The sequence below is a fragment of the Muscardinus avellanarius genome (assembly GCF_963383645.1).
Source record: "Muscardinus avellanarius genome assembly, chromosome: 11".
Taxonomy (NCBI): Eukaryota; Metazoa; Chordata; class Mammalia; order Rodentia; family Gliridae; genus Muscardinus; species Muscardinus avellanarius.
In genome coordinates, this window is record NC_137797.1 from 90,053,238 (window position 1) to 90,065,437 (window position 12,200).

At 40.7% G+C, this 12,200-nt stretch overlaps 1 protein-coding gene across 1 annotated transcript in view; it reads right to left on the reverse strand.

Moving 5' to 3' along the window:
- Positions 1-3,652: 3,652 nt before the first annotated feature.
- Positions 3,653-12,200, reverse strand: part of STK38L (serine/threonine kinase 38 like) — a gene marked incomplete at its 3' end in the record, with an annotated part of 37,502 nt that continues 28,954 nt past the window's right edge. Inside the window, exons 8-13 of the mRNA XM_080705672.1 lie at positions 11,821-11,882; positions 9,752-9,869; positions 9,227-9,350; positions 6,716-6,811; positions 3,883-3,974; positions 3,653-3,780 (exon numbers count right to left, since the gene is read on the reverse strand). Of these exons, the coding sequence (XP_080561798.1) occupies positions 3,653-3,780; positions 3,883-3,974; positions 6,716-6,811; positions 9,227-9,350; positions 9,752-9,869; positions 11,821-11,882 (620 nt within the window). The remainder of the gene's footprint in view (positions 3,781-3,882; positions 3,975-6,715; positions 6,812-9,226; positions 9,351-9,751; positions 9,870-11,820; positions 11,883-12,200) is intronic.

A 12,200-nucleotide genomic window follows, 5' to 3' on the forward strand; every position in this document is an offset into this window, starting at 1 on the left:
TTAACTGTCTTTTTTTGTTGTTTGTAGTGTCCCGTAAGCGAGGCGCTTGCTCTCCCAACTAGGCGGGTCCCCAGCCCTCTTGAATGTTTAAATAACTACATTCACAAAGGAGTCTTCCTCGAGTTTTGAATAATACTTACCTCAAAACTCAAAAACAGAACCAAAAAAGCCTCATCAACAGAAGTTTTGTAAACACAGTTTTTATTCTTGTCTTACCTTCAATGAAAAGCCCTCATGCCACCAAAACATAATTTTGAGATACTGAACTCAGTAGCCTGATGATTATGCTTCTAGACAATCACTGAACTGTATTGCTTAAAAAAAAAAAAACTAAGATATATTTTTGTTACTTTATTCCTTCTTAGAGCAGCAATATTCCCTCAAATTTTTGTCATAAAAATCTAAAATATCTCTAATAGTCCCAAGTGCCCTGTATTTATATTTGTTCTAAGTGTTTGTTCCATGAAGATTTTTCAGAAATAAGTGCACTTCTAAAGAGAAAATAATTTTTAAATAAAGAAAACAGAAAACAATCATGGTTGCAGCAAAACAGTCATTTTGAATGTTTTGAATTTTAACAATTAAGAGAAAGTGTCTAGTAGCCACGGACCTCTACTGATGAAGTTCACGGACCTCAGTGAACTTATGTGTAGGCCATCAAAAGATATACAGCGACTTCCCCTACTACTAGAGACGGATCGATTGTCTAAAGGTTTTCTACACTAATGCACCCAAAATAAATGTACTTAATATATTTTAAAACTTACAGATTTACACAAAGATAGGCAGGTGTTAAATAAAAACATTAAAGGTATGCTATTATGGAAATAAATGAAAGCCTAGCTGGAGCCTCAGCAAAGAATGTCTTTAATATTCCAGAGTTGGCATTCCCATTCAGCTAGCTTGATAGAACAGCTACATGTTCCATTTAGAAGTGGCCACTTTAAAAGTGATTTCCTATTCTCAGACAGCACAGTACTTCCATACATTTAAAGACTTAAAACTATGTTAATAATAAATGCATAAAAGAAAAATATCATTTGCTTTAATACAAAAGCTTTTAATAAAAAAGTCAGAGGCTACATTAAATCAGGAAACCAATAAATCTGAATTATACAAGCTTTCTATATACTTAGAAAAACCAAAACACACAGTTTATAATAAAACTCTTTTAATTAAAAATAGAATCTAATTTAAAGAAAATGTCATTATTCCCAGTTGATAGGATAGGGTTCTGTCATTTAAATTAAATGATTCACCTGAAATATGGGAAATGTATAATAGAGATAATTCAATCTCAAGGGTACTTTGCAAATTATCGAGTTAATTTGCATCAGGAATCAAATTCTTGCTTCCAAAGGGCAGACACAGTCTTTAATTGCTTTTGGGTAGGCACTTAAGAAATGCTTCCGATGAGAACTTCCTAAAGACTGCGAATCACTCTAGTAACGCCAAAGGAGACTATACAAAGAGAACTTTTCAACGTGTCCCTTCTACTGCCAAGAAATCATAGCTATTTCCAAGTTCTTCCTGATAATAACAGGGAGATGAAACTAAGATGCCCACTTCGTCTGCAATTATAAAGTTAATCTGGGTGCTTCCTTATATTAATCTCCATCTCTCCATCAACTTAAATTGTGTCTTTCTGTACTAGACTAGTTATCATACTTGAACTAGAGAATTGTGCAATTTCTCATATCTATTCATTACCACACTAGCAAAACAGTCCTTTTTGAAAAGAAAATATAAAATTTAAATAAAGAAAACAGTCAATAATCATGGATACAGCAAAACAGTCATTTTAAATATTCTGAATTTTAACATTTCAAAAGGAGAATGTGTCTAGTAGCCGCATAGCTCACCCCATAAAAGGCGGGATGACTTAGAGGAAGAAAACATCATAAATCTCAGCCAAAGTGATAGAATTAAAAAAAAAATTAAATTAAAGGTAGCTATAATTAGAGGCATCAGTCAAACTGAAATAACCCTAGAGTTTTCCTAGCTTTCACTTCTAAATATTCAGCCACACAGACTAGAAAAAAATGAAGATGACTATTTGATGAACACATGGTTAAGTACTCAACAAATGTTTAGACAAGAAGAAACAAATGAAAGGCGGGGCACGCCAGGGTGGCCTTTCCGAAGCACGCCGGAGTCCGCTGAGCAGCGGTGCTTATGCAGGCTCTGCAGGTCTGCATAACGTGACTCTTCCCCCTCGGGAAAACATTCCTACGAGTAAATCACCAAGTGTGGTCTGATCACAGATCATCTGTGATTCAACTAGCAGTTATGGTAAATAGTGGGCCATTCTTTGATCAAATGTTATTCCTCAACTAGTACTTAGGAGAAACCAAAGCCTCAGAAGGTCATTTTAGAATTAAAACGCTTAGGGAAGCAGCCGCAGAGCTGAGGTGACACGCGGCTCCCTTATCCTCGCGCGCCCCAGCCCGCGTGCGCTTCCTTAAGCCCATAGTGTTGACCACGGTGACGTAGCTGACCTCCACCCAAGACCGTCCAGGTCTGAATACAGGATCCCCGCAGGAAAGATTCTGTTCCACGTGGACATCTACTCTGTTCAGGATCTTTGGTACATTTGGAGCATAAGAATATAATGGCACAATAATATAAATACTATCAAAGGAAAACTTTTTGTCAAAAGAAATTAAAGGTAACTAGCCATGATATGTAACCACTTTCCAGAAAACCAAATAGCTCTTTGTTCTCTACAAGTCCATTTTACATGATCAGAAGTGTGACATTTAAAAAAATAGTTTAATAAAAATACACTAGGTTCTACAAGCAGCCTTCATGGTCATTTCGGAAATTCAACTCACCATAAGCAAATTAAAATAATGCCATGTCCTCTTGTTTAAAAAAGTCCTCCTGTCACAAGAAAAGCAACTTTACATTTTATATAATTCAGTACGTCTCCCTATGAGTATACAGACTACGTATATAAAGGTCATTGGTGTTTCTGAATGCAAAGTAAATATCCGTGGAGTGCTTGAGTGGAGGTGTGACATTTCCTCCTCATTGGAAACCTACTCCCTACTATGGTGTTTGTGTGATAACTTGAGGATAAATTCTATTTTTAAAGAACCAGTGTATTTCTTTTTACATTTCTTAAAACCATTGCAGAAACTGTTTTCATACATATTCTATGGATGTCCAAACCAATAGGGCGAGTGTTCTGACACCAGCTCTGGATGGCTTTTTATTGATTATCTCGACCCAAGAGACCTGCAGTGAAGCAGCAGCACTGCAGCTCACCTACACGTGAGCCTATGTTGCTTGAAGTGATATGTATTTCTCCTGAATTGCTTCGAGGTGTTACAGTTCAAAGCCACAGCGCCCACGGGCGGAATGGACCTTAATACGCACGTAGGCAGTGCAGTTAGGAAGGGATGTACGTTTCTTTTATTCCAGTACCTTCGTATAATAAAGTTAACAAAATAATAAAATATTAAAAAAAAAAAAGCCAGCTGGCACTGCCAACCAATTCCTGTAGTAGTCTCAGAAATCCTAGTCCCGTAGAATTTCCTCTCGCCGCCAGTGAGCACCACCGTCGCCAGGTGTTTCAGTGTCTGGATACCCGCCGAGCGCGCCTGGCGACGCAGCTACCTGAGTTCTCCTGGTTGTGGGATGGGCCCGCTCACAACTTCCCGGCTTTCATGTAGGTGGGGATGGAGCCGCGCTGCGTCAGCCCTTCAAACCTTTTGTAGGTATAATTGAGAAAGACCCAGTCTTTGGATTTGTAGTCCGGCTCCGTGGTATTTGGCACTGGAAAGATGAAAAATTAACCAAGGGCAAAGGGATTTCATTAGAGAAACGTCATCCTCACTGACTTTCAGTCGCACCGGTTATGTTATAAAATGGCCTTACCTGGTTGTAAGATATCAGATTCAGGGAAGTCATCAAAGTTTGAAGTATCATCAATGCTTTTGATTTCTATAGGGATTGCTGCCGGCCTTTCCCTACAAAGAGCAGCCATGGTAAATTTTCTTGAATTCTTTTTTTTTTTTTTGCATCTGGGGATGGAACCCAGAGGCATTCAACCACTGAGCTACACCCGGCCCAATTTCTTATTCTTTATTTGGAAACAGGGTCTCACTGAGTTGCGAGGGGCTCACTAAGTAGTGGAGGCTGGCCGAGAACCGTGACCCTCTGGTCTCAGCCTCCCGATGCTGGGATTCCGAGCGCGCGCCACCGTGCCCGGCTCTTGAACTCTTAATTTCCAACAAATGATTCTTTCAGACTCTGCACGCTGTTTATAGATATTAGAAATGCCAAGGAGTTTATCATGCATATGAAAATAACTAAGTGGATTTCAAAACAGCTGAGTATCATTTTTTCTGGAATATTTTCTCTTACTCGGCATTCTTATATTTTTATACCAGACTTTCTCATGTTACTTTTTAAAGTGAAAAAAGTGCCGAGAGAAAAAGAGAAGGTATTTTATTTAAAATATTTTATAATCATATAAAATATATAGATACTATGAGGACTGGGCCCTACCTAAGTGACTTAGTACTAGAATTCTTTCAGTAGAAGATCTGTAAGTCCAAAGTCATTTGGGGAAATAAGGGGCACAAAGGATTAAGGGACTGAATACATGTTTATGATAAAAATCTGGATGTGAAAACTTCTCCATCATAGCAATTTTAAGAGAATCAGGGGTATTAGGTTAAAAAGAACTAGTCATGAAAATGCTTTCTTTGTTTTGTTTTGTGGTACTGGAGATGGAACCCAGGGGCTCTCTACCTCTGGCCTATACTCGCAGACCTATTCATATTGTATTTGGAAGCAAGGGCTCACTAGGTTGCTGAGGCTGGCTTTGAACCTGCGCTATCCCCGCCTCGGCCTCCCAAGTGCTGGGATTACAAGAGTGCACCGCCACGCCTGGCGAAAATGCTTTAACAGGCTGAAAGCAGTTAACTATAGCAGCAGTTAAAAGAAACTATCGTTTTTACTGCTGATTTCAACAAGTGCTTAATAAATTTACTTAGGTGTTAAGTTTATAAGATTAAAGGCATGCACTATCCATATTTTTACCAGAGTTATTCCAACTCTACACTTAGTGCACTATCGTAGTAAACTTGGTTTAGTGAAACCCTGGCTCTCTGAGATCTGACCGTTCTTGTAATCAGCTAGCAGTACGAACCTAGGCGGGGGAGTCCTTCCCGCAACCGTTTCCTCATCATAAATCCAAGAGTCCTGGGCGTGGTGGCGCACACCTGTAATTCCGGTACTAGGGAGGCTGGGACAGGAGGATCACAGGTTTGTGGCCAGCTTCAGCTACTTAGTGAGGCTCTCTGCAACTTAGTGAGACCCTGTTTCAAAATAAATAATTAAAAAAAAAAAAGGACTGGGGGTGTAGCTCAGAGGTAGAATGCTCCTGGGTTCAATTCCCAGTAAGACAAAAACAAAAAACAATAAACAAAACCCAATAGATTAAAATGGGTGTGGTGGCACATGCCTGTACTTTTGAGGCTAAAACAGGAGGACTGCAGGTTTGCAACTGGCACCAGCAACCTAGTGAGACCCTGCTTCAAAAACAAAAAGTTAAAAGGGCCGAGGGTGTGGTGCATGGGTAGAAAGCCCCTGGGTTCCATCCCCAGAATCACATAAAGAAACCTGAGATTAGACCAAGCATTCTTCCGACTATTAAAAGGGGCACAGCACAGTTCTTTCAATGAGCTGATAACCCCAGCTACTCAGGGGGTGGAGGCAGAAGGATTGCAAGTTGGAACAGCTTAATGAGTTCCTGCCTCAAAATAACAATGGGTTGCATATGGAGCTGTGGTAGAGCGCTTGCCGGGCGTGTGTAAGGCCCTGGGTTCTATCCCAGCACCCCCCCACACACACACACACACATAGAGAGAGAAATACAACTTATACAGGTGGGCCAAGGAGGCAAGGGTCCTCTCCAGCAGGCCTCTAACGCTAAGAGCAAAGGGAAGGAGGGAAGATGACTTGACTCAACTGCTATACAGAGAACAAAAGAAGAGCCATAAATTGGGGGGGGGGGACCAAACTCACAATGACCAACTATAAACACATTCTTTCTTCTTCTTCTTCTTTTTTTTTAGTATAGGGATTGAACTCAGAGGCATCCTACCTACAAACTACACCCCAACCCTTTTTTATGTTTTGTTTCGAATCAAGGTCTCACTAGGTTGCTGAAAGTCTCACTACACTGCTGAGGCTGTCCTCAAATCTGCGATCCTCCTGTCTTAGCCTCCCAAGTAATGGAATTGATGTGTACCACCATATCCAGCTATAAGCAAATTTTTAATGTTGCTTGCTTTATTTAACCTCCCCCATGTGTAAAGAAAGATTATCTTTTTAGAAATTAAAGAGACACACGATGCTCTATTAGACATACTATAGTATATTAGAAGACAAAGAGATTACAGTAAGTATGAGATATAAATACATCTTTATGTGCTAAGAGCCTTCCTTGTATAACTATGACTAAAAGAATCTAAACAGACTTAAAATGTGTTTTTTCCTGTAGGGATAGACATTAGCCTAAAATGATTTACTTAGCTGTAACCAGTTAAACCTCACATACTTACATAATCCAGAAAACAGTGATTTAACATCCTAATGCTGTTACTTCTCATATTAATCTAGCAGAATTAGGGCAAATTAACGACAACCTAGAAACCAGCCTCACTCACACCTCCCTCCCCATTCGAAGCCTCACACACACCTGATATGCCCCCAGTCGACACCTTCAAAAAAGGGATGGCCTTTGATTTCTTCTACTCCGCTATTCCCAATTCTGTTTTCAGAATCAATACAAAATCTAGAACAAGGAAACAGAAATTACCACATAAATTACAGATAAGCACTCTAATTGCACTATTTCAAAAGAATTATTTTAAAGCATTATTTTTTATGTTTATTAAAACTATGCTCATTGTGGGAAACATGGGAGAAAATAACAATCATTTTAATTGCATTACTTAGGGGTAACTAAGTATTTTGGAGCCATTTCCTTCTATTCTCTTATAATATTTAAAATATTGTATTGATAAAGTAATGACTCTTTTAGGACTACTTTCATTCACTTAATATACTGAAAAAATGTTCCAAAGCCATTAAATATTTTTCTATAAATTCATTTTCTAAAATTTATACATAAAGGTGTTATCATTTATATAACAATATGCAGATGTTATCACAATAGCCAGCCTGCCGTTCAAGACTTAGGTGATTTTTAATTTTTACTACTAAAATAATACCATGCTAAGCATACCTAAATCTTTACACATATTTGATTATCTCTATAAATGAAATTCCTAGAAGCAGAACTGCTGGGTCAGAGGTCATATAGATTTATTTATTTATTTATTTATTTATTATTATTTTGGTACTGGGGATGGAACCCAGGGGCATTGTACCTCCAAGCTACAGCCCCAGCCCTACTTTTTATCCATCCATCCATCCTTCCTTCCTTCCTTCCTTCCTTTCTTGGTACTGGGGTTCCTAGATCCTTCCTTCCTTCCTTCCTTCCTTCCTTCCTTCCTTCCTTCCTTCCTTCCTTTCTTTCTTTCTTTCTTTCTTTCTTTCTTTCTTTCTTTCTTTCTTTCTTTCTTGGTACTGGGGTTCCTAGATGCCCTTCTACCTCCGGGCTACACTCCCAGACCTATTTTTACAAACAGGGTCTCCTAAGCCAGCGTGCGAGGCTGGCTTCGAACCTGCGCGATCCTCCCGTCTCTGCCTCCCAAGCGCGGGGATTACAAGCATGCGCCACCACGCCCGGTTTATTCTTTATTTTGAAACAGGGTCTCACTGAGTTGCAAAAGGCCTCACTAAGTAGTAGCTGAGGCTGTCCGTGAACCACGATCCTCTTGTCTCAGCCTCCCAAATGCTGGGATTACAAGTGTGTGCCACCACGTGGGCCCAGCTCCCGGCTAGAATTTAAAGATTATTTTAATAATATGCTGTCATTTGACTGTTTCTGTAGGTGGTCCCAATTTGTATTCCTTCTAGCCATTCACAACAATATCAAAATGTTTTAACTTTGTCAGGCATGGAGGCACATACTTGTAATTCTTGGGAGACAGAGACATAGAAGAACCACAGTGGTTCAAGACCAGCCTCAGCAATTTAGTGAGACGCTCAACAACCTAGCGAGAGCTGGGCGTGGTGGCGCACACTGTCATCCCCGCGCTTGGGAGGCGGAGACAGGAGGATCGCGTAGGTTTGAAGCCAGCCATGCTGGCTTAAGAGAACCTGTTTCCAAATAAAAAAGTATAAAAACAGGTCTGAGAGTGTAGCCTGGAGGTAGAAGGGTTTCCAGAAACCCCAGTACCACAATAATAATAATAATAATAATAATAATAATAATAATAATAATAATAATAAAAACAATCAACCTAGTGAAAGCCTGTTTCAAAACAACAATTCAAAAAGGCTGGGGTTATATCTTAGAGGCAGAATGCCCATGGGTTCAATCCCCAGTGCCACAAAAAGGAAAAAAAAGCAGAATATAGTCTTTTGTTTAAAAGACTTCACATATAGCTTTTCATGCTAATAAGTTTCTGCCACTAACACATTTATTTTCCCTTTTCTCTTTAACAGGTTTTGGTCATTACATTCTAACTGGAGTGATGTCTTGCTACACTCCCAGCGCAATTTGATTTCTTATTTAGAAACAGGGTTTCACTAGGTTGCTGAGGCTGGCTCTGAACATGCGATCCTTCTGTCTCAGCCTCCCAAGTACTGGGATCACAAGTGTGCGCCACCATGCCCAGTGATGTGTTACTTTTAACATATGTATATATATAAAGCCCCTGAAGTAATACCCTCTCCCTCTTCTGAACTACTTTTTTTTCATCTCCAAGCTCTTTTAAGAGTTCACTTGTGTGTATGTGTGTGGTACTGGGGATTGAACCCAGGGGCATTCTACCTCCAAACTATACCTCCAGTCCTATTTTTTAAGTTTCATTTTGAAGCAGGGTCTCTCTAGGTTGATGAGCGTCTCACTACTTACTGAGGCTGTTCTTGAACCCGCAATTCTTTTGTATCCGCCTCTCAGGTACCGAGACGACAAGTGTGCGCCACCATGGCCGGCTAAGAGCGCCCGTTCTTACGGAGCTCTGCTGACTGACCTCCCTGACTGTGCCGATCAGTGTCCCCCCCGCCCCCAGGAGACCTTTAGGTACTTGTGAAGTTTTAAGACAACCCGAGCTCTTCCTGAAACTTAGTCACTGACCTGAGAATTAAGTCCTTGGCTTTCTCAGAGATAGGTACTTCTGGAGGAAAGACTAGAGTTTCTTTCCAATTCATCACTTTTCTGTATGTTTCTTGAGGCGTTTCAGAGCAGAAAGGTGGATAGCCTATATATCAAAGAAAGCAAAAGATTTGCGCATAATATATATTTTTTGATCAATTAAATTATACCTACTACAAATGTGTCACAAGAAGCAGCGCTGAATGCTCTATTTAACAGTTAAAAAATACATCACTGTTCGTCAGTTTACAATGAGGTGGCCAGTAAGTGACCCCTCGCTCCCCATTTCACCCCAAAGCCAGGTGGGAACAATTTTGGTACACGGGTGCTCAGGGAAATCCCTCCCTTTCTGCAGCAGGACTGCTGAAGAGGCCTTGGCATTTATCATCATGTACTTAGCACCGAGGACTGTCAGGAATCGTTTTTTAGCGCATCGCATCTGCACTACGGTCAAACAGCAGTGCTCAAGGGAGTGCACGTGACGTACGTAGAGCGCGGCGGACGCACCTATGAGCATTTCATACATAATCACGCCCAGAGACCACCAGTCGCACAGCTTGTTGTAGCCCGTCTGCATGAACACTTCCGGGGCAATGTAGTCTGGAGTCCCAACTGTGGAATACGCCTAAAAGGAGAAGCTTGTCAAGCCAACGTTCTTAATGTATATATATATGAATATGATATATATGAATACATACATGAATATGGTACACTACTGGAGAAAGCTATATACAGAGGACTTTGTATTTAATACTTATTTTGTGCGTTTAGCATGTATAATGCTTAGTAATTGGTAGCGAGTCAGGTAATGTTATAAAGAATATGATTTCTGCCTCTCAAGAAGATCAACAAAATTATTTTATTTTTGTGGTGCTGGAGACTGGACCCAAGGCATTCTAACTCTGAGCTACACCCCCAACCCTTTTTTACTTTTTGTTTTGTGACAAGGTCTTGCTAGGTTGTTGAGAATCTTGCTACACTGCTGAGGCTATCCTTCCACCTACAAGCCTCCTGTCTCAGCCTCCCAGGTGCGAGGATTGCAGGCATGCCCTTTTTAAAGAATGTTTGAAGGGGCTTTGCTAAGTTGCAGAGGCTGGCCTCAAACTTGTGATCCTCTTGTCTTAGCCTCCTAACTACTGGGATTACAGGTATGTGTTACTGTGCCTGATTTATAAAAACCATTTTTAAGGCAGTAGTTCTGAGCAAGAATTAGGGTCCATTTGTGAGGTGTGACAGCAGGTTTTGCCATCTCAACAACCTGGGAGAAGACACAACTGGCAGTTAACAGGCAGAAGAATCTCCTGTCCCAGAGACCAATGAAGTCCTCTTTACTTCTTCCCTGGGAAACAAGACATGGTGACTGTTGGCCCTGAGAATAATACTCCATGACGACCCTGGAAACTCTGTAAACAGGGGGTGCAGAATTCCCTTATCATATTTTTAAGCAGCACTCATTTTTTTCCATTAAAAGTATGGAATACTAGAATTCTTAATTGTAAAATGTGATTTAAAAGTGACGCATTTAAAATTATAATGAAGTTTCCTCCTTAATGAATCACTCAGTACATTTTAAAAACACTAAAATGTTTTGAAAGAGTTTGTAATTACCTGTGCTACTGAGAGACTAACCTCAATAGTGCAAAGGTCAGCCATTTGGTTTTAGGGGTGTCAGACCATTGTTTAGTCTAGTTACTTTCCTGAGGAAACGGTGATTTATATCTCTTTCAGCACTTGTCTGTTTGTGCCACACACAGTATGAGAGTCTAAGAAAACAAAGTCTAAGGCACATTGTGTGTGTGTGTGTGTGTGTGTGTGTGTGTGTGTGTGTGTGCGCGCGCACGCGCGCACGTGCTAGAGGTTGAACTCAGGGGCATTCTACCTCTGAGTCACACCTCAGCCCTTTTTATTTTTTATTTTGAGACAGGGTCTAAGTTTCTAAGGGTGGCCTGGAACCTCTGATCCTCCTGTCTCAGCTTCCCAAGTACTGTGATTATAGGCAAGTGTCAACACACCTGGCTACATTCCTAATCTTAAGAATGTTCATGGTCCTAGTTAATAAGAAAAAGGGAAAAAGGAGAAAGCAATTTTTACAAATTTGCTAAGTAATAGAGGGGAAATATTACAGAGTTAAAAACTGTGAGGCCTGGCCTGGTGGTGCACGCTTGTAATCCCAGTATTTGGGAGGCGGAGACCAGAGGATCACGGTTCACAGCCAGCCTCAGCTACTTAGTGAGGCCCCCTGCAACTCAGTGAGACCCTGTTTCAAGAACAAAGAATAAAAAGTTAGGGCTGGGGTGTAGCTCAGAGGCAGAATGTCCCTGGGTTCCCCCCAGTACTGCAAAAAAAAAAAAAAAAAAAAAAAAAAAAAAAGAAAGTACTCTAAAGTTAAATCATAAAGTGAAAAATCAACAACTTGCTTTACAGAGATACAAAAGAAATGATGTGACCCCACAACAAGCTCTGTGGTTGCTATGGAGTTAAGCACAAATCCTGTGAAGACACAAAACAATCAAGTACAGACCAGATGAGATTTTAAGCCCAGTGCACAAAATCCCTTCTTAAAGAGCCCGACTCACCAGTTGTCTCCTGTTCTTCTTCCACGTCTCTGCTTTCCGCTTTGAGTTCATGTTCTGAAATGCTAATTTCAACAAGGCGAAATTATAATCACGAGGGGAAAAGTTCCCCAAAGACAAAACCACACATATACACCTAGAGTACATGGGTGCATTGGAGTGCGGAGTGGAAGGAGGGACTCTCTAGTTCTTAACAGTGCTGACGCCGGGCGTGGTGGCGCACACGTGTAATCCCAGGACTTGGGAGGCTGAGACAGGAGGATCGCAGGTCGCTGCCAGCCTCAGCAACTTTGTGAGGCCCTCAGCAACTTAGTGAGACCCTGTTTCAAATTAAAGAATAAAATAGGGCTGGGATATAATTTGGAAGTAGAACGCCCTTGGGT